General features: G+C 35.4%; 2 protein-coding genes across 3 annotated transcripts; both read left to right on the top strand.

The window, feature by feature from the left end:
- The first annotated feature begins 3,199 nt into the window (after positions 1-3,199).
- wfdc1 (WAP four-disulfide core domain 1) lies at positions 3,200-14,741 on the top strand. Of its 2 annotated transcripts, XM_019122805.2 has the most exons (7): positions 3,201-3,675; positions 10,454-10,649; positions 10,860-10,943; positions 13,323-13,463; positions 13,666-13,716; positions 13,822-13,885; positions 13,965-14,741. In XM_019122805.2, the coding sequence occupies exons 1-6, from the start codon at positions 3,556-3,558 to the stop codon at positions 13,878-13,880; spliced, it is 651 nt and encodes a 216-aa protein (XP_018978350.1). In that variant the 5' UTR covers positions 3,201-3,555; the 3' UTR covers positions 13,881-13,885; positions 13,965-14,741. The 2 variants fall into 2 exon arrangements, with proteins under 2 accessions (XP_018978351.1, XP_018978350.1); XM_019122806.2 differs by lacking the exon at positions 13,666-13,716 and having other exon boundaries at positions 3,200-3,675.
- Positions 14,742-15,623: 882 nt separating this feature from the next.
- Positions 15,624-21,380, top strand: LOC109109049 (UTP4 small subunit processome component). The gene is made up of 17 exons (XM_042744276.1): positions 15,624-15,755; positions 16,093-16,265; positions 16,408-16,596; positions 17,051-17,135; positions 17,234-17,323; positions 17,430-17,641; positions 17,861-18,032; positions 18,133-18,224; positions 18,318-18,414; positions 19,261-19,325; positions 19,490-19,612; positions 19,781-19,937; positions 20,100-20,206; positions 20,294-20,389; positions 20,490-20,675; positions 20,933-21,043; positions 21,132-21,380. Exons 2-17 carry the CDS (start codon positions 16,107-16,109, stop codon positions 21,246-21,248), a joined length of 2,058 nt encoding a protein of 685 aa, XP_042600210.1. The 5' UTR covers positions 15,624-15,755; positions 16,093-16,106; the 3' UTR covers positions 21,249-21,380.
- Positions 21,381-21,506: the final 126 nt, after the last annotated feature.

Here is a 21,506-nt window from a genome sequence, read left to right as displayed (position 1 = left end):
ACCAAATGGCTCCTACAAACCAATAAAACCAAACTTTATCTGGTTCCAAGGTTTTAGTAGATTTAGAAATTTTGTATTCATTTTTGGGGAAATTATTCCTTTAAGTGTAGCTTTTGAGGCCACCGTGTCTATTATTCATCCTTATGGCCATTTAACCTTCGGCGTTTGATGTTTCATAAAAAGTTATATCAGTGGGATATGTATTATGAATTAAAAAGATGCACTATGCAGTGAGGCCAGACAAAGGAGACATACTGCTTACAGAAAGAGTGAACTTCAAAGCAGCGAGGAATCAAAGTCTGAGAAGAAAAATCTGGAAAGCTGGAGGGATTACTGGATAAACCCCAAGAGGTGTAGTTCTTCTCCTTTACCTCGCTCTCTCTCACTCTCTCTTTCTCTCATTTTCTGCCCTGTTTTGGGTGGGCCTAATGGGGTCAAATGAGAGGGGCTGTCCTGAACAGGATTGATAGGAACAGCTGTGGAGAGGTTGGTGTGAACCTATGAGAATTTTTACAATTTTTGGTGTATTTGAGAAAATATTTACCTGCAGGACAATTAGTATAATTCTGATAGAATTGGTTAAAAGTTTCAGACAGTTGTGTAACATTCAAGTGCCTGTCAACACACACACTCAAGCCCACATCACATACATGCACCCACATGCAAGAATCAAAGGTATTTGTTTCAAAGGAAAAGACATAAAAAGAGAGAATGGAACTTTAAGCACATCATAGCATTTTTTTCTAACAAATTTATTGTCTTTCTTTCCTGAACACAGAAATGTCAGCCCCCTATATATTCTTTTGTCCACACATAAATCAAGAAAGCTTATTTCCACAACACACCAATCATGCTGTACAGATAATAAAAGGCATCAACCTCACTAACATTGGCAATGTTCAGGTTTTTCTCAAACATCAGTTTGAATTTTACGATCACATGGTTCACCCTTACTCAACAGATGCAGAGAAAGGTCTATATGATCATTATAAAAGTGTTAATTTCATTGTGAGGCTGTGTTCCTGGTCTGATCTTTGCAGATCATAGCTTCAGCAAGTCAAAGACTGATTGTGTCAGAGCTCCACAAAAATCATAAAAATCATAGATCAAAGGAATCAGAGCAGCTGCGCATCAGATGACACATGTGCATTCACTTCATTTATTGTAATCCTGCCATACAGGTGTTTTTATGCAGATTTTTCACTCACCATTCTTTCTTACATTTGTTATTAATTTTTCCTTATGTTTTATGGATTTGAGTGAAAAAAAAACAGGACCAAACACTTCTATTAATAGCCAACAAAAATTTGGCATGCTGTTTAGTGTTTAGATTTTAGTGTTTATGTAGGCTATTTGACTGTTACATTATATGAATTTATTTATAATGGAAGTTAATAAAGCTTAAAGGGATAGTTCACCCAAAAATTACAATTCTGTCATTAATTACTCATCCACATGCTGTTTCAAACCTGTAAGACCTTTATTCATCTTCATCAACAGCACCATATGCACACTGAAACAATTAAGAAGAAATTGTTGAATTGTTGAATGAAGTTGTTATTTTTGTTGTCTTTGCGCACAAAAAGTATTCTCGTAGCTTCATAAAATTACAGTTAAACCATTTAGTATCCTTTCTGGGCCTTGAACATGTCAGTTGCTTTGCTGGCAGGGTCAGAAAGCTCTCGGATTTCATCAAAATTATCTTAATCTGTGTTGTAAATGAATGAAGGTCATGCAGGTTTGGAATGACACGATGGTAAAAAATGACAGAATTAAAAAAATTTGGGTTAACTAACTTATTTTATAATTAACAAAATTTGTTTGAAAGAATTAATGAATAGGGGAAAAAAACTTAAAACAGTTAACCCTGGGTCCTTCTAAACTGTGCCAGTGATTGGAGAATTCAGCATGTGTTTACATAACGGCTAGCCTTGCACATCAAAACCGTACTTTCAAGTTTTTCCTGAATGGACTTTTCAGTGGACTATAAAGGTAAGTCCACTCCAATTTACGCGTTTTCCGTTACCATTTGACATTTTTCCCCTCAAACACTGAAAAGACTGTTCATACAAAGTGCAGCGATTGTGTGTCTTTCCAAAGCATGTGAATATGAGGCTCATGATTGGCTGTATGTTAGCAGCAACAATCTAACACAGCAAACTTAAAAATTGCAAGAAATAATTCGAATTGTGAGATTAAAGGCTGCAATTACCTCTTTTACGAGCTTCCAGTAGACCTAACTTACCTTTACCCAGGGTTAAATTTAGAAATACTATAACCTAGGCTTATGCACAGTGTGAAAAGCCCTAAATACAGCACATTTCTGCTGTTAAACCTTCTAGAACATTGCCTCTTTAACTTCCAATGCAAATCTGTACACACCATTTTGGATGTTTTCAAAAAAAAGTCAAAATTACTTTTTTGTAAAAAATGTACATTCTGTAAATTGCATAAATATCTGACTATATTAATATCACTTAACGTGTAACTGTTGCATTCATTTTAATAGAAAATATAAATCTAAAATATATGATAAACAGACACATGTTGGGATACTATTATTTGATTTGTTATTTTTTTAATAAACAGATATATTTTACCTGTGGGATATAATGAAATTCCTTGAACATTTTTTTTTCCCAGTAAATATATATTCTAATTCGTCTAAACCCTGAAATCTTCACAGGTGTCTTCGTCCAGTAAAAGTAATGGTGTCAAAGGTTAAAATGGACTTGGCATTCCTTCGTTTTTTTCAGCCCCTGCAGCAGGGGTACAGAAGGGTACAGAGAGTGTGGGGCTGGAGGCGGGATGTCCTACTTTAGGAGGGAACGTGAAATTTCAAAGACTAGTGGCCCCTTCCTCAGAATTCACCACATGCTTTCATTCTTTCTCCTTGTTCACCCGGTCTGTTTTATCCAATGCAAATGAGCACACAAACACACAGATTGCAGGGAAACCTCAGGATAATTGTGCTCGGAATAACTTTTTTCTTAAGACACAAACAAATATGTGAAATATGAGATTTTCTACTGTTCTTTTTTGCTTTTTTGCATAGGCCTACTTCACAGATGTATTTTCCAGATGAAGACACAAGTTTGTCATAAAATTACTTGATAAATATGTCTGGCCAAAGGAAGTGTAAGAAAATCTCATTCCCTAACTTTGTCTTTTCGTCCTCCTCTTTCCCTCCCTCTCTTCTCATTCCCTCCCTCCCTCTCTCAGAGTAACCATGTGCTTTTCGTGTCAGTAGACACATTTAACCCTCTCCTCAGAATAACCGATGCATAGACAGCTGTCTCTTTTTCTCTTTCTTTTTCTTTGGCTTCTAATCCTCTCACTTCTCCTTTTGTAGTGTTCTTTATGTGTATGTTTTCTGCAGCTCTTGTCCTCTTTATAGCTCTGGAAACTCTCCTATAGAGGAATTTATGTAACTGCAACAGGACAGAGACACCTTAAGGAAGCCACAGCATAAGCACCTCCAACGGGAACAATTTCAAGAGTCTGAGGATTGCTGGGAGAGAAGAAGAAGGACAGTCAGGCTGAAAAAGCGGGACCATGCCAGACTGTCAGATCCGGACTGGGTTTGTGCCGGTTCTGCTGGTCTGTTTCTTTCTGCTGTTGGCATCTGGTTCAGGGAATGCACGCATGATCAGGAAGAGGGGACTCAACCAGAAGGTAAGGATTCAATCCGTGTGTGTGTGTGTGTGCGCGCGCTGGACACCAGAGGCCTATTAGGCTCAGCAAGGCTGCATTTATTTGATAAGCAGTCACTTTCTTGAAATTAAAATGAATGGAAGAAATGTAGTCTACTGTTCAAAAGTTTGTAGTTGGTACCATTTTTAAATATTTTTGAAAGACGCCTTTTATGCTCACCAAGGCTGCATTTATTTGATCAAAAATAAAGTATAATATTAATATTGTGAAATATTTTCACAATTTAAAATAACTATTATAAATGTAATTTTTTCAGCATAATTTCTCCAGTCTTCAGTGTCACATGATTCTTCTGAAATCATTTTAATATGTTGAGTTGCTGCTTAAGAAATATTAATTTTTATTATCAGTCTAGTTTTGCTGTTTAAAATAAAAAAGGTTGATGAAAATATGATATACTTTTCATTAAGGTTAATTAATGAATAGAAAGTTCAAAATAACAGCATTTATTTAAAATATAAATCTTTTGTAAAATGATAAATGTCTTTAATGTCACTTTTGATCAATTTAATCCATGTTTGTTGAATATAAGTATTAAATTCTTAAAAAAAAAAAACTTGAATTGTAGTGTATATTATTTTTGGATTATATACTACTATGGTAGTATGTCATGGCATATTCATGTACTATAATATTTTGATCATGGTACTTCAAAGAATACCACTGCAATACCATGGTGCCATTTCACATGTTTATATATATACATTTTCAAGATTTTATTTTCAGATTACTATATACTGCAAATATGCTATAAAAAGAATGTTGCATGCAGATATGGAACACACTTGAGGCAGTGTTGGCAGAGGTTGGCATCTGTGAGCCTTTAAGAGTTTTTAGGTCCATTATATAGTGAAAAAAAACTTAATGAATACACTGTGTCTCTGTGACTCCAGTGGAGTTGCTGTGGTTACGGCTGAATACTCAGATGTATGTAGTGTGTGTGTGTGTGTGTGTGTGTGTGTGTGTGTGTGTGTGTGTGTGTGTGTGTGTGTGTGTGTGTGTGTGTGTGTGTGTGTGTGTGTGTGTGTGTGTGTGTGTGTGTGTGCACAAGCAACAGAGGCAGAGGGATTTCAGGCGGGAAGTTTCTGAGCCTCTGCTCATTAGTCCTGATAGGCGTAGGTTTGATTGATAACAATTAACAAGGGATGGCAAGATGGAATTCGCACCGGATGGAAATCCCTTCCCAATTGACTGAATTCCTGCGTCATTCTGATTACGGCTCTATTGGGGAATTCGAGATTGACAAGATTTACAAACAAATCCATTCACATGCCACAGGAAATGGACTGTGCCCAAAGTAACCTCTGTTACATTATCATAAGTACATCTTTCTGGTTTTGTCCTTAAAACTCCTTTCATACTCATATTCAATTGATTAATTTATTATTCCGTTTGACATTATGACAAGTAACATCTGGTTCCTTCTCTAGCTGTCCTCTCTTTTTCACTCTCTCTTTCTGCAGAGTCATTGGTGTGAACTGATGATGCATGGATAGACACACAGTAAAGTGCTTTTATAGCAATAAATCATAATTAGGTTCACATTGAGGGTAATTGAGATCATTCCACTGAAAAACAGCAATAACAGGGGTCAGAGAAGTAGGTGAGCTGTGCCTCACTTTCAGGGTTTTGTAACAGTATTGTTGTGGGAGAGAGAAAGTGGGTTTGAGCCAGCATTCTGCTGAGTTGTTTTCTGGGTGGGCCTGAAGCGTTCCAAAAGCCATCCCAGTCCAACTGGCTCCCAGCTCGCTCGTGACTGCGAACCAAGGACTGTTTATCCTTTGAAAGCATTAGTGTTTGTTAACAATGCTTGTGGCTGAGCATTTAAGGCTTTCATGAATACCTCATAATCACAGTATAATCAGTCCATGAGGGTTTGCATTGCTAAAGTACAAAGGTATGGTTATAAAGCTAAATATTTCTCATTGATCTTTGTAAAGATAGTCATCACAAAAAGCTTTTTTTCTGCAGAACAAGTAAAGGCATGTGATGGGTCATCTCAGCTCGGCTGTACCCTCACAGCCCCATCAATCTCTGAGCAAAGTGATGACTAACTGGCCAAGAGAGAACGCTTTAAAAGCTGACAGAGGTGATGACAGATGTTTTAGAGCTACTTGTCAACAACCTCCTAAGGTGATGAGAAGAGTCTGTCATTCTCTTTCAGGTTGTATTTGCTCATAGACTCTAAATCAAGACTGCAGCATCTGCTTTAATGACAGGTTATTTCAATCTGGATAGAGTTAATGTTTTGGACCATAAATAACTTTTGTAAGATATTAAACATTAACTTGCAGCTTAAATTATTCAATTAATGCCCTGGAACTTATGAGAAAAAGCAAGCTACATAGAGTATTTGGAAGCCATTTAGGGAGTCGATATCTTTATCATATGATATTACCCTTTTATATATTTTTATGTGGTAGAAGAATAATCGAAATTATGGTGACATTAAATAGATCAAAATGCATTGAATGTCTAACATAAATAGAACAGATATGAATATCTGAAAATCACATTTATTCAATAAATACATTACCATTTAAATGTTAGGTTTTTAAAAATATATCAAAAAATAGTTATTATAATAATATTTCACAAACAAATAAATGCTACCTTGGTGAACAAGCGACTTCTTTCAAAAACCTAAAATGATTTGAATGATAATAAATAACTAATAAAACTACAAAACCAATCAATCAACCAATGATTGATTGAATGAAACTACAAAACACAATTGTGTTTATAACTGAGTGAAATCATGAACAGCACAGCAGCATTAACTATTTTGTTCCAAAAAGACACAGAGGTTTTAAATGATTCTGTGAATCATTTATTTGATCAACAAATTGTTTATTTAAATGAACCATACAAACTGATTTACTAAAATGATTCAAACCTACTTATGGGACAGACAGAGCAGAGTTCAAGCAAAGCAAAAGTACGAGCAAAAGTACAATTTGTCACCAAATGTTACAGTATATGTTATTAGGGAAGCATTTGACTGTTGTTGTGTTTCAACTCTAGCTAATTTCCAACATGAGATCAGGCTAAAGCAGTTGAACAGCAGTCATGTGTTCTGTTGCAGAGAGAGTTCAACAGTAATCCCAAGTCAGCTGAGGAGACCATGTTTAACCACACCTAGAAATAGTAGAAAAACATTTATTTTGTAATGTTTAGATAAAATACATGAACAAGTTATTAAGGACTTATATCTAAAGTCTACCTGGTCTATATAGTATGTTCAAAAAAATCTAAAATCTACATCTACCCGATTGACACTACACAATGCATATTATAATAATTTAAGGGGAAGGAAAGTAATGTTTCTAACAAGTACATGGCAGCTAACCTCATGGCATGTCAATATTAAGCTAGTCCAAAACAAAGGGGCTTCTACATTTCCTCAAAGCCTTTAATGATTACCGTAATTTATCAGGGTTTATCAGGAAAAGAGGTGAAACACTGAAACGAGTGACCTTCACCTTGCCCCTCATCCAGCTTTCTGTTCCCATCTTCAGATCTGTCAATCATCTACAAGTCCTGTCCTACTCACTACACTCATTTCAGACTGAGCCAAGCCACCGAAGCACCTAAGAAGCTGTAAAATACCCAGAACTCGGCAGGAAATGAACGTGCAGACGTCTAGACTTAAATCACAGCTCACTGGTGAAACTTGGAGAGAGAGAGGAAAGGGGCCTATTTAGTTTTCCTCTCATAATTATCTTAATGATTGCTTGGAAGACCACACTACAGAGTGCTAAGTATGTCAACATGTATTTAGTTCAAATCTTATTGTCCATACTAATAGGGGCCTCAAGTCAGTGAACCTGAAATATATAGAACAATAACAGTGTAGAACATAAAAATGAAAAAAAAAATATATTTTGTCTCCCCTTAGAGTGAGAGAGAGTAAAATTTCACAGCACAAAACCCCAGGCTGCTCTCTACAACATTTTATTACCAAAAAATGCAAGACAAATGAGTAATCTATTTTGGGTCCACACTCTTTATAGATCTCTTTTACAATAGGTTGCTTACATGTGTGTTAAAACACAGTAAGAGCAGCATCAAACAAAGTTCCTGTGCTGTTAATAGAAGTATCAGTATTGTTGCCTGATCAGATCAGAGGACTGGAACAAACTGTTATATAAGCTACTGATCTTCTATGCAGGAACAGAGGATCTAGGGGAGATAAGCAAAAAGTCATATACAGCGCAGCATCATGGGACCTATTCCAGACAGGAAGAGTACACTACCACTTCCTCTTTGCCTCATCCAGAGACACTTGGGAAAATATAATCTGTTTGTTAGATAAGCAAAGGCAGACTGATTTTAACAGTCACTGATATTTTTATTGTCAGCACTGGTAAAACAGCATGCTGAATTACTGTCATGTTGATGGCAGTCATAAATCATAAAATTTTAATCCAAACTTCATGAGGCCATTGCTGTTATGCAAAAGATACATTTATAAAGGTATCAGAGAAAGACAGGTTTATATATATGTGACCAAGAACCACAAAACCAGTCATAAGGGTCAATTTTTTAAAATACATCACCTGAAAGCTGAATGAATAAGCTTTCCATTAATGTTAATCCATTGATTTCCATTGATTTATATGGCTATTGTTGGCTATTGCTACAAATATACCCATGCTACTTTTGTGGTCCAGGGTCACATATATATTATATTTAATTGCACATAAACATTTATTTCATATACATCACTGTTTAAATGTTTGGGGTCAATAAGATTTTTTGAAAGAAATGTATTAATTTCTGTTATTGATCAAAACTGAGATTAATACTTATATTACAAAAAAAAAACTATTTCTAATAAATGGCTAAATGCATTAATGTGAATGTAAGCTGTTTTTTTCGAAACTGATGATAATAAATGTTTCTCGAGCAGCAAATCAGCATATTACAGTGATTTCTGAAGGATCATGTGACATTATAGACTGGAGTAATGAAGCTTTTCCATCACAGAAATAAATTACATTTTAAAATATATAAAATTATTTTGAATTGTAATAATATTTCACAATATTACTGTTCTTTTCTGTATTTTTGATCAAATAAATGCAGCCTTTATGTGAGGAAAAGAGACTTATTTCAAAAATCTTACTAACTTCACTTTTGATAAGACTTTTTCTTGTACTCTTTAAAAATACAATAAAATGGAATCTAACCTAATTGCAAAAACAACCACAGTGGGCTTATGCCAGACATTTGCTTTTATTTTAACAGTTTGTTTGAAAGCAAAGCTCCAGACTTGCCAAGTGAACATGCTGAGTTTTTAAGATGTATCCAGTTAGTTCACAAACCCATAATTTAATTAGTAAACAAAATCACAGCCACATTTCGACTTGGGCCCTAATAAAAGACTCTGTGGAGAAGAATGAAGTGCTGAATTCCAGCTGATGCGTGTTTGCATTTTAAACAGCTATGGTCTGGAGTTTCAACAGCAGTTTAGTATATACTTGGCCAGGGTAGCAAGAGAACTGATGAGCTTAAGTAGTGTTGAACTGTAAAAAGAAAAGCAAGAGCGAGAGAATGGAGGAGGTCTCTCAGAACAAAATGCACCCCTAAACAGTACCTCTGGTGCAAACTGAAACCTGGCTCAGACAGATCTATGAGCCCATTGAAGAACCCATGGGAGGAAGAAAACTCAAGTTTTTTTTTCCAAACTCAGCCTCTCTGTGAGAGGTATTATGTTCCTGAACAGTGTACCCGTTATATTAACAGTGCTAAATCAGAGAAAACAGTGTCACAGGCTTTTATAGCTGCAACGTGTCATCCATAGGAACTGTATATCAGACAGATCTTCCAACTTCAAACCAATGTACTTGATTAGGCTGATTGTTTTGTACAAGTTTTTGGTTTGTTTTTGTTTTCTTAGTGGAAGTTTTAAAATAATATACATACACACACCAGTGGACAAATTTTTTAATAATTAAGATTTTTAAATGTTTTCTCTTTTGCTTACCAAGGCTGCGATTTTTTTTTTAATTTTTTTTATCAAAAACACAGTAAAATAGTAATATTGTGAAATATTATTACAATTTAAAATATTTTTTTTCTGTCTGAATATATTTTTAAATTATATTTATTCCTGTGATGGCAAAGTTAAATTTTCAGCAGCCATTACTCCAGTCTTCAGGGTCACATGATCCTTCAGAAATCTAATATATTATATTCTAATATGCTGATTTGGTGCTTAATTATTCATAACAGTTCTTTTTATTATCGAAGCTGAAAACCATTTTACCTTGAATGTTAACGTGATAAAATGATATGGATGAATAGAAAGTTAATTAAACAGCATTTATTTGATATGTTTTTTTTTAACAATATAAATGTTTTCTGTCACTTTTGATAAATTTAATGCATCCTTGCTAAATAAAATAATAATAAAAAAAAGAAAATTATTCTTACCCCAAACTATAGTATATCATGTGTTCCATAAATATATTAAGCAGCAAAACTGTTTTCAAATAAGAAATTTGAGCACCAAATCAGCATATTAGAATGATTTCTGAAGCATTATCTGACACTGTAGTCTGTAGTAATGATGCTGAAAATTCAGCTTTGCCATCAATAATTAACATTTTAAATGTATGTTCAGAAAGTAAGTTATTTTAAATTGTAATGATTTGTCACAATATTACTCTTCTTTCAAAAACATAAAACATTTCTGATATTATTTTCTTACATATATTGTCTATCAATCTGTCAGGACTATGAGTACCCCAACCATCCTCAGACTGCTCAGCACCAGAAGAACGATCGTTGTCCTCCGCCACCGCAGATGCTGCCCGAGCGAGCCTGTGAGGTGCCGGGCTGCCGGTCTGATTCTGAGTGTGAGAGACACAAACGGTGCTGTTACAACGGCTGCATCTACGCCTGCCTGGAGTCAGTGCAACCTCCACCCGGTGAGAAAACACACGATGATCTGCTCCGAAATCAATATAAGCAACAGACACACATATCCACTTTAGCATTACTACAAGGCATAGTGCTAATGGATTTTAAAATGAATTGATCCTCTCGTGAGGTGTAAGTTACTGAGCTGGATGTGTATACAGTGAATCATGAGTACATTTAGCCAAACTGATATTGTGTATTGATTTCTTATTGCTCAGTGCTGGACTGGTTGGTGCAGCCCAAGCCGCGGTGGTTAGGAGGGAACGGCTGGCTTTTAGATGGACCAGAAGAAGTTCTGCAGGGTGGGTATCGATTAATCGGTGGCTGAATACTGACTCACCATTAAATGTTGGTTGGAGCAATATTAATAACCCTATAGACCAGAGGTGCCCAAACTCGGTCCTGGAGGGCCGGTGTCCTGCAGAGTTTAGCTCCAACCCCAATTAGACACACCTGAACCAGCTAATCAAGCTCTTACTAGGCATACTAGAAACTTCCCGGCAGGTGTGTTGAGGCAAGTAGGAGCTAAACTCTGCAGCACACCGGCCCTCCAGGACAGAGTTTGGGCACCCCTGCTATAGACCTTAGTCACGGTAGACGCCATATTGACTTTTCCACAAATGAAAACAAGGCTTTGAGGGATAGACTCACAGTATTTACAATGGCATGTGCTGTATAAAGGTCCTAGATCACATGGAACAGCTTTCAAAGCTGTTTTCTGGAGTTTTGTGTACTGAAAGTCTTCAGTACAGTTAATAGAATTGGTATGTTCAATCCATTGAACAGACTGTACTTCTATCCCTCACAGTGTTGTTTTCATTCCCATCAAAAATTCAACATGGAGCTACCCCAACTACCCTGAGGCTTATTCATATCCAAAAATCTATCAAAAATAAGCAATTATCTTGAAATTATTATACATTTAATCTCTGCAGTCAGCAGTCTAAATTAGCACTGAGGATGTATATAGTAGGTAGCATTGGCACGCTGACACGTCATGACAATGCTGATTGGCTGATGGCACCACAAGAAGGTGCAGGCTCTTCAACTAAGCTGCCAGGTTTGCCTGGTTAGCATGATCCATTTGGCTCCTTCTAGTAGAGGTTGGAACTACACCTACATCTGGCAGCAAAATGTATCTTTTTCATAGGAAGCAGGTTAAAAGTAGCCACATATTCTGACAAATCGCAAATATTGAATTATATTATAATGTATTAAAGTTTGCCAAACTGGGGTTTGTGAGGGAACTGCAAACTGGTTTCATGAAAAGCAAATCATTACTTAAATCATAAAAATATAAAGTATCATCAAAGAAAAATAGAAATATCAAAATAAAACTATATATATAGTATAAAATAATATAAATACCGTTTTTATATTTTATAACTATTTATGTATATATCTTTATATTATAAAATATAAAATAATAAAAAATAAAGTATTTCATAATATCTAAATATTTTATTTGCTTATCTGAATGTTATGTGACCATTAGCCTCCATCAGAGAAATCTGAACTGCTCTTCAGAAACAGACTGTTAATTATTTAAATGTTGTTAAATTATTTAAATATTAATTTAAATCTGAGGGGTCAAGGGGGTTCAGCTGACTCCTTTTCTTCTCAAGGACTTACAAATATATACAGTCAAACCAAAAATTATTCAGACACCAGATATAATTTTTAATATTTTTTTTCACTAGTGGGCGCAGGGCACTATAGTGCATTTATGTAAGTGAGGATACCAAAATAAAGTAAGCTGTGACATATTATACACAAAAATCCTTCATACAGTGGACTACCAGTAAAACTGATAAAAATCTGAGACCAAAAATTATTTATAGACTTTGACCTGACCATGTTTTGCTAAAGTATTTTTCTTTAATTGCTAATGTGACCGTTTTAAACACCAGAATGAACTAAATTAAGCATTGCTTGGTAATTGGTTGACCTAAATTGCTATTATCTAATAGTGTAGTTAAATTTAACAGCTGACAGCTATTCAACTTAATTCATTAAATAATAATTTTCTATCAAAGCTATCTGACATTATCAAGATGAAATTGTTCTGACACAGTTTTACTCTGAGTTCTTGTCATATTTTATTACCGTTTTCTAAACTATAGTGAATAAACTGTGATAATGTGAGAAATGTTGAAGGTGTCTGAATACATTTTGGTTTGACTGTATAATAACCGGAGAAAACTATCCAGAAGGGTCTAAGTGGCCTATGCTGACCAGCACAAACTTGACTCTTCGCTATTGTTACTTATAGGGATAGTTCACTCAAAAATGTAAATTTTGTCATTAATTACTCACCCTCATATCATTCCAAACCCGTAAGACCTTCATTCATCTTCGAAACACAAATTCAGATATTTTGATGAAATCCGAGAGCTTTCTGACCCTGCACAGCCAGCAACACAACCACCACATTCAAGGCCCAGAAGACATTGTTAAAATAATCTAACACTGCCATCTGTAGTTGGTTTACAATCATTACTAAATCAAGTATTAAAAAAAAACAAGGATTATGTGAACACTTTGCCTGCAACAAAACATTCTGGTGCTCAAACCAATAAATAAATAATATTGTGTATCAGAACACACTGGTAGCTTGCTTGAACACAGATATGCACATAGTGGGATACACCAGTAACTTGCTTGACTGTCTTTATGTGTAGCTGAGGCCTGTAGCACCACAGAGGATGGAGATGAGCCTTTGCTCTGCCCAACTGGTTACGAGTGCCACATTATCAACCCAGGAAACCCCTCAGCTGGGATCCCAAACCGAGGCCAGTGCATCAAACAGCGTGGAAACTCAGATACATCCATCAACACCTAAACAAAAATGCATTAACACATCCACTCACATGTTTTGCATTGTGTAGGTTATATAGTATGGTGGTTATAAACATTGTTTTAGAAAACATCTAAGCAAGATTGCATTCACACATTCAACAGTAGATTGCATAATTAATATATTTAAACAAAAATATTAAACACATTTAACTGTTCTCCCTCTAGATGGACGTAGCCTGAGACACAAGTCCTTCAAAGATTACAAGGATTATTTAGGTTAGTACAACCACCAATTTATTTCGTGTTTCAGCTGTAGGAAAGGGAAGAATAAAAGCAGCCATTATTAATAGAATGACAATGAATTTAATCTTTATTCTTCAGGAAGTAACTCCAACAATGCAGTGAGCTATGAGAAACATCAGCACAAGCATTTGGGCTGAGACAGGTGAGTTGAGTTTCACCACTGAATCCCAACTTTTTTTGTGGTTTAATGTATTAAAAGAGCCAATTTTTTTCTCATTTAGGTTCCTGTTCAGGAATCAGGACTGAAGTAGTAAGCGCTGACCCTTATACCTGAACCCCAACCATCAAACCCAACTGAACTGCACAAGCCTTTCTCTTCATCTTAAACCAGAGATCGGTTCAAATCTGGTGCTCTTTTTCTTAGGTGCTTAAGGTGGAGTGACAGAAATGCAAAGCTAAAGTTTCCTACCTCTTATAAAAGCCAAAAACAGACCACAGAAAGTATCAAAGAACTTATACAATAATATGTCTTCTACATGTGCTTACTTTGGGTAAAAAGCAGAATTAACTATGTGTGAGTTGTGTTAAAGGAAGATATTTTGTGTGGTTTTTATGCTGCTGAGTCTGAACTTTTTTTCCACTTTAAACACCAAAAACTAGTTAGTGTAAGCTAACTGCTCAGTTACTGTGTGGATTTAAATTTTGGTACAGCAATGCTCCATAAAGACTTAAATTCCATACCATACAATTATGTTTCTCCTTTAAAGGTTTTTATTTTTATTTTTTCAAAAATCATGTGTTTAGGTGCTTGCCTCAGCTATAGTTTAACATCCCGTCTGTGCTCTATCACTGCAAGCTATTTGTTTTTCATATGGTGCTCCGATCAATAACCGTGGTTGTTGTTGTGCAGGTCTATGTTTTACTCTACTGCTCTCTGATAAGCTATACAAATCTGACAAGTGGGATAAACCACAATACAACTTTCTGTAAAACAAAACATTTGAAACTGGTGCTGCATATACTGCATTGTAATTCCAAATAAAACATTTGATAAAATATATCTGTGTCGTGTTCATGTGTATCAGAACGTCATGGGCTGTGTCTGATCTTAGCTAAAGAAAGAAATCATCAGATTTTATCCAGGCTCCAGCAATCATTATTTACATAAATTTAAAAAAGGTAAAAATATAAATAGGATCTTCTGTAAAATCTCTCATGAAACCACCTTTATTCAGTTATTTTATTATCATACATGTATTAATTAAAATATTTCTTGTTCAAGACCTTTCTCCCTTTTATGGGAAGTACGTTTAAACTTCACTGATTATCTTAAAGAAGATTTACTATTATTTTTGACACTCATAAAAGTTTGTTTAAAAAAAAAAAGGTTTTGTTGACTTGAGTCAAAATCCCTTTAGGCTGTAGGCCTACATGGACAGTCCTGGCATTTTTTGTATTTTTATTATTATTATTATTTTTTTTTTTTTTTTTTTTTTTTTGAAGAGCCCTATAAAGCCCTTTAATGCTGAGCCGTATTTGCCGTAAAGACTTTATATATAAACGAGACTTTGATAATATAGTATTTTTATTTTTATATTATTACCTCCCCGGCACGTTTTCTTTATCTATTTTATTTTTTGTATCTATTTCTATTATTATTATTTTTCACCCTATTTTTTTTTTTTTACTGTTTGTAAGTTAAGTGGTTTAAATACATTATAATGTGTAATATTTGCAACTGAAAAAGAAGTTAAAGTTAACGTTTCTATGCCTTTATATCTTTATATCTCACACACGTAACTTTGATTCTAAAGCTTATTTATGTAATAACATTTTAGCTACATTGTAATTATAGTTGTAACTGCCATAATGCTCTAATACAACAATATCGAAACAATATATTATATTGACTATTATGATAGTGTTGGACCTTTATTTTGAAATTCGGTTTTTTAGACAGAAGCTTCCTTTCCGAGTCAGGGGTAACCAACGTGGTGTGTCTTGCAGCTCAACGTGTGCGCTACTTCTGAGTGGTAAAACATCTGAAAGAGAATAATAAATAAGAAAAGAAGGTAAGGAAAGAGATTGTCATTTTTTATTTGCATTAAGTTCTTCTCGGATCGTACGGCGTGATGTATGTGCTTCCTAAATCAGTAGTTAACTAACGTTACTTCAGAAAGACATTTTCAGAGACAAACTAATACATGAGGCGTTTAGTCGAACTGTCTAAAATAAGCAAATTATGATCTATACACAGTTACATTTGCAGTTGTATAAACATTTAGGCTGCTAGTGTCGTTCAGGATCTCTGTAACGTTAGTGACCAGTAACGTTACGCACTGGTTCAACTATTTGATCAAAATAGCAGACTCTTCTTTGACTAAAACAATGTTCTCATGATGTCTACAGATCTCAGATCAGCGATGGGGGAGTTTAAAGTTCACCGGGTTCGGTTCTTTGACTACATGCCGTCGGGAATCAGAGCCTTGGCTTTCAATCGAGATATTGAAAGGATTGCAGTGGCGAGGATGGACGGATCAGTGGAGGTTTTCCACTGTTCAGACAGATTTTTCCAAGAAAAGGTACGTTCAGTCATATTTATCATATAGATGCTCATAAGACAACTCTGTCTTAGTATTGGGGACCAGAGTTACATTGATAAAATGGTTTTTGACCAGCAGACAGTTTGTTAAAGATGCTTAATTACATTTCCTATGTCCACAGATCATCCCTGGCAGAGAGCAGTGTGGGATTGAAGGCCTGTCCTGGGTTGGGGAGCGTCTGTTCAGTGCAGGACTAAACGGTGGAATAACAGAGTATGACCTGACAAACCAGAAAGTGAAATACACCATAGATGCCTATGGAGGGCCAATCTGGACTATTGCAGGCAATCAACAAGGAACACACTTAGCGGTATGTTTACTATGTGTACAGTAAAAAAACATCAGCCACAGGTAATGTATGAAAGGCATTGCATTAGATAATGTAATCAATTTAAAAACAAATGCCATTTATTTTAAGGCAAGATAATGCAAGCAAACACTTGTGAAAAAGAAGTATGCATAATTGTATTGACTGTGCACTTGCAAATCTAAAAATTATATCTATAAAAAAGTATATTTATAGCACTGATGAAATAAAAGGCCACTTAATTGTAAAGAGAGTACATTTTCATGACTTTGTTTTGACAGTCACTCTTATTTATCACTCTTCAAGTTCAACTGTTTGCATTTCAGATCAATTTAAATCATATTTTCATTTAATTGTAAATAAATATTACCTTCAGTTGACATGTAAGTACATTCTTCTTAATTATATTCCAGTCTTCTGTTTAAGTGTATGCTAAAGTGTACTTTACCATTTGTAGGTTGGTTGTGAAGACGGAACTGTGAAACTGTTTGAGGTGAATGAAGACAAAATACAGTTTGAGAGAAATCTGGATAGGCAGAAAAGTAAGATTGTGGTCATATTTTAAACTTTCAGATAAATGTCATGATTTGTTATTGAATTAAAAAATATAAAAATGAACATCTGATTATCTGTTCTATAGGCCGCATCATCTCTCTGTCCTGGCACCCATCAGGCTCCAAAATAGCAGCTGGAATGATGGATATGATCCAGATATTTAATGTAGAGACAGGTAAACGGCGTCATTCCTCCAGAATGTATTACTGTAGTCAGTTATGTAGAGTTAGTAGAAGAACTGGAAAATATGAATGTAATCAAGTGTTTAATATGTTTTCTAGGCCACTCTGTACACAGGCTGCTGGCTGACAGAGGGGTCGGGACATCCCGCAGTAAGGAATGCGTGGTGTGGAGTGTGGTGTACCTCTCGGATGGGACAATCATCAGTGGAGACTCTGTGGGAATGGTCAAATTGTGGGATGATCAAACTGGTACACTAATCAAAAGCCATAATGTCACAAAATGTGATGTGCTGGCATTATCAGTCTCTCAGGTGAGAATAATGCTGTGGGTTTGCGAGCAAATGTTAGTTTCACGTTTATGACTTTATTCACTACTGCTCAAAACTGTTCATTTATTTCAAAAAAATAAATTGAATGGTAGTGTACACGTGTTTTTCAAACCTGAAATCTTTCTCTTAATAGAATACATGACATACTATAAGAATATGAACAGGATAACATCTTATCTTATTGTACCTCTTGAATGGCAGAATGAGGACAGCCTTGTTGCCGGGACTTCAGAAGGAACTGTGGTACAGTTCCAGTTCATCTCTATGGTTTTGGGAAAGGATGACAAAGAATGGGTCAGAACCAGAACATTTAAGAACCACACGCATGACATCAGAGCTGTGGCGGAGATCACGACGGCGGTGGTTTCAGGAGGTGAGTTTATTCTTAGACTACAGCTGCCTAAATCACACAAATCATCATATGACTGAAATATTTTTGTTTAAAATAGTTTAAAAGAGCATTCTCGTCTCAGGTATGGATGCACAGCTGGTCGTGAGACCTTTATTAGACAAGGTCGAAGTGAGGTCAGCGGCCTCAGCTTTGAGGAAGATTCACTTTCCACATGTGAGTATTGTTAATTTGTGACTTTTACATAGACGGCATGTTTGTAAATGATTCTTAACAGGGCGGGACTTGTTGTGCTCTATTGCATTGCAGAGGAGACTGGTGTCCTGTGCGAGGAAGTCAGGCCTGATGCTTTTCCAGTACCCTGGTCATCTGGAGCTCTGGAGACTGGGAGAGAGTGAAGGAAAAGGTGAGGATGATATTCAGCGTGATCATTGATGTAGAATACCAGTTAAACGTTTAGAAACTCATAATCACTTTTTACAATTAGTATTTTAAAAGCTATGAAATGGCTTAGGTGGAAATAAGGAAATTAAACTACAATTCACAAATTTACATTACAACTTTTTTTTTTTTTTTGAAAGAAGTAATACTTTTATTCAGCATGGGCACAATAAATTGATCAAAACGGACAGTTATTTATTATTATTAAAAGACAATTATAATGATACAAAGATTTTTATTTCAAATAAATGCTGTTCTTTTGAACATTAATAAAAGAATCCTGAAAAAATATATTGTGTTTCTATACAAAAAATTTAAGTAGCTGTTTTCAACAATTATCATAATAATAAATGTTTCTTAAATACCAAATCAGCATATTAGAATGATTTCTGAAGGGTCATATGACACTGAAGATTGGAGCAATTCAGCTTTGCCATCAGAGGATCAAATGGCATTTTAAAATATAATAAAATAGAAAAAAATATTTTTAAATATTTTATTAAATAAAAGCAGTCTTTGTTCATGTTTAGCTTTGTCTCCTCTGTCTTCATGACATTCGTTCTGGAATGCTTTTATACAACATTCCCATAGTGAACATTTTTTATTTCTGGTCCAACTCATGTTGGAATGTTTTATAAAACTAATATCAAGCAGAAAAGCAATATTTAAAATAATCAGAAACAAGTTTAGTCAAGTGTCTTGTCTTAGACTCTTAGACTTTTGACTGATAACAGATTAAATCATTTCTAGTTGACTTTAGTATGAAATGTCAAATTTCTTTTGTTGTTAACTATTGGTCTTCTGTTTTCAGGCATGCCAGGAAGCAGTTTATTTGTAAAAAGAAATCCAGAGAAGCTGCTTCATTTGAAAGTGAAGGTACAGTGCTTTTTTTTTTTTTTTAATTGTCAATTGATTAAAATAATTTCACAGAATACCTATATCAAAATATGTACATCTTTATTCAGAGTGTGGTGAGAGTTGTGACATTGGTAGTGCTGCTCAAATGAATGAAGTGACGGAGCTGTGATGTTTATCTGCAGGGTGAGGATCACATCCGCTGCAGTGCCGTGTCTCCCTGTGGAGAATGGATTGTGTACTCCACAGCCAGCAGTCTACGGCTCTACAGGCTACACTGCGACAATAACAACGTCAGCATCACCAAGGTACTGCAGATTTCCACAGAGCTGCGTGAAAACACATTACATGGTTTGAAGCATGTTAAAGAAACGCATAGATTTCATTGAATTTTGAAGAATCTGATGACCTCCGATAAAGGTCCCATGAACACCGTTGAAATAGTAGACTAACAGTTTTTGTTTCTCTTCTTTCAGATATCCAAACTTCCAATGGTACTCAGCTCAGCCAATCAGCTTTGCTTCTCCTCAGACTCCTCCCATTTGTTTTCCGCCTCCACACAGTCATCAGTGCACTTAGTTTCTCTCAGCCAATCAGGATGCAAGTTTGTGGGCACCCTTAAACCTAAGTCAGGTGAGAGGACTATAGGGTTTGGTGTGAAAATTTTAGTTTTGTAATTAATTCTTTATTTTTCAAGGATGCATTAGGTTTTACATATAATGTTACAAAAGATTTATATTTCAAATAAATGCAAAAGTATAAGAGAATCGTCAAAAATCATTCGTCCTCCTCCAGGTTCCCATCAGGCCATTCACTTATTAGCTGCCAGTGAGGATGGCAAATGGTTGGCCTCTGCAAACAGTGACCACGAGGTTCACATCTACAACCTGCAGACACGGAAGGTGTGTTATATGACCGCAATGATTATATAACCTTATATAAACATTTGACAGAAGATGGATGGTTAATATTGAACTCATACATTTCAGGCTCATTGCACGGTTCCTGTATACAGCTCTGCTGTCACCGCCATGGGCATCCACCCAACAACAAACTGTCTGTTCATGATGTATGCAGATCAACAGGTAATCACTGAGCTTTCATGACAACCTCCACTGAAAAGCATAAGGTTGATGAAGTAGGTTTGATTGTATTTCTGGTCTCATGTGTTCTTGTTCACCACAGATGTGCGAGTATTCTATAGAGCAGAAACAGTACACAGATTGGAGCAGAACGGTGCAGAGGAAGGGCCTTCATCGCTTCTGGATGGAAAGAGACACACCGTGTCTCAATGTGATGTTCAATCCACAAAATCCATCCCATGTTATCCTGCATGATACCTACATGCTCTGCATCATTGACCAAAGCCTGGTGAGACAGACTCAGTCAAATTCAGAAAGCATTTGCCACTCTTATTTAAGTCTGAATGTCAAAAAATATATATATATTAAAAAAAAAAATTTTTTCACAAAATTGTTTTTAAATTAAATTTTTCTTGATATTATTATTTATTGTGTCTGCTATGTCATTTATCTTTACAAGGTTATGAGCCTAATATTTCTGATGTTGGTAGTTAGATTTTTTTTATGTGTTTTATTTATTTATTTTAATGTATGTTCCTTTCCTAGCCACTTCCTGATGACAAAACTCAATTTTACAATCAGCTGACCCTGAAGAGCCTCCCAGAAGAACAGAGGAAATCTCACAGCCATGCTTTTAAAGTCTGCAAGACCTTCAAGGTGTGTGTGAGCCACATATACTGTTTTTTCCCAGAAATTTAGATCTATATAGTGTATTACTTAACTCTGTTTCTGTTTTTTTTTTTAGGATATCCTGTGTGTTGAGTTGATGTCGGATCAGTCTCTGGTGGTGGTTGAGCGCCCTCTAGAGGACGTCGCCTCTCAGTTGCCTGCACCCATCAAACAAAAGAAATTTGCCACATAAGGATAAACCTCTCCATCTGTATGTGTGTGGCCTCAGTGAGGAAGTGTATTTTTATTAAGAGATTGCAAATTGTTCCCTGTTCCCCCAATGTAAAAACTGCTGTGACAGTATTAAAAAGAAATATTTACTGTACCTGCTGTGTTGGTCTTTTGTCTAAAAAAGTTAAGTTTGGTATCTTCAGGTATGTTCTGATGTAGTTATTGTTAACAATAAGAAGATTTCAGTAATTAAAATAAATCAGAAATAATGTAAATATTA

The sequence above is a fragment of the Cyprinus carpio genome, chromosome B18, assembly GCF_018340385.1.
Source record: "Cyprinus carpio isolate SPL01 chromosome B18, ASM1834038v1, whole genome shotgun sequence".
Classification (NCBI taxonomy): Eukaryota; Metazoa; Chordata; class Actinopteri; order Cypriniformes; family Cyprinidae; genus Cyprinus; species Cyprinus carpio.
This window is presented reverse-complemented; position numbering and strand designations above follow the sequence as displayed.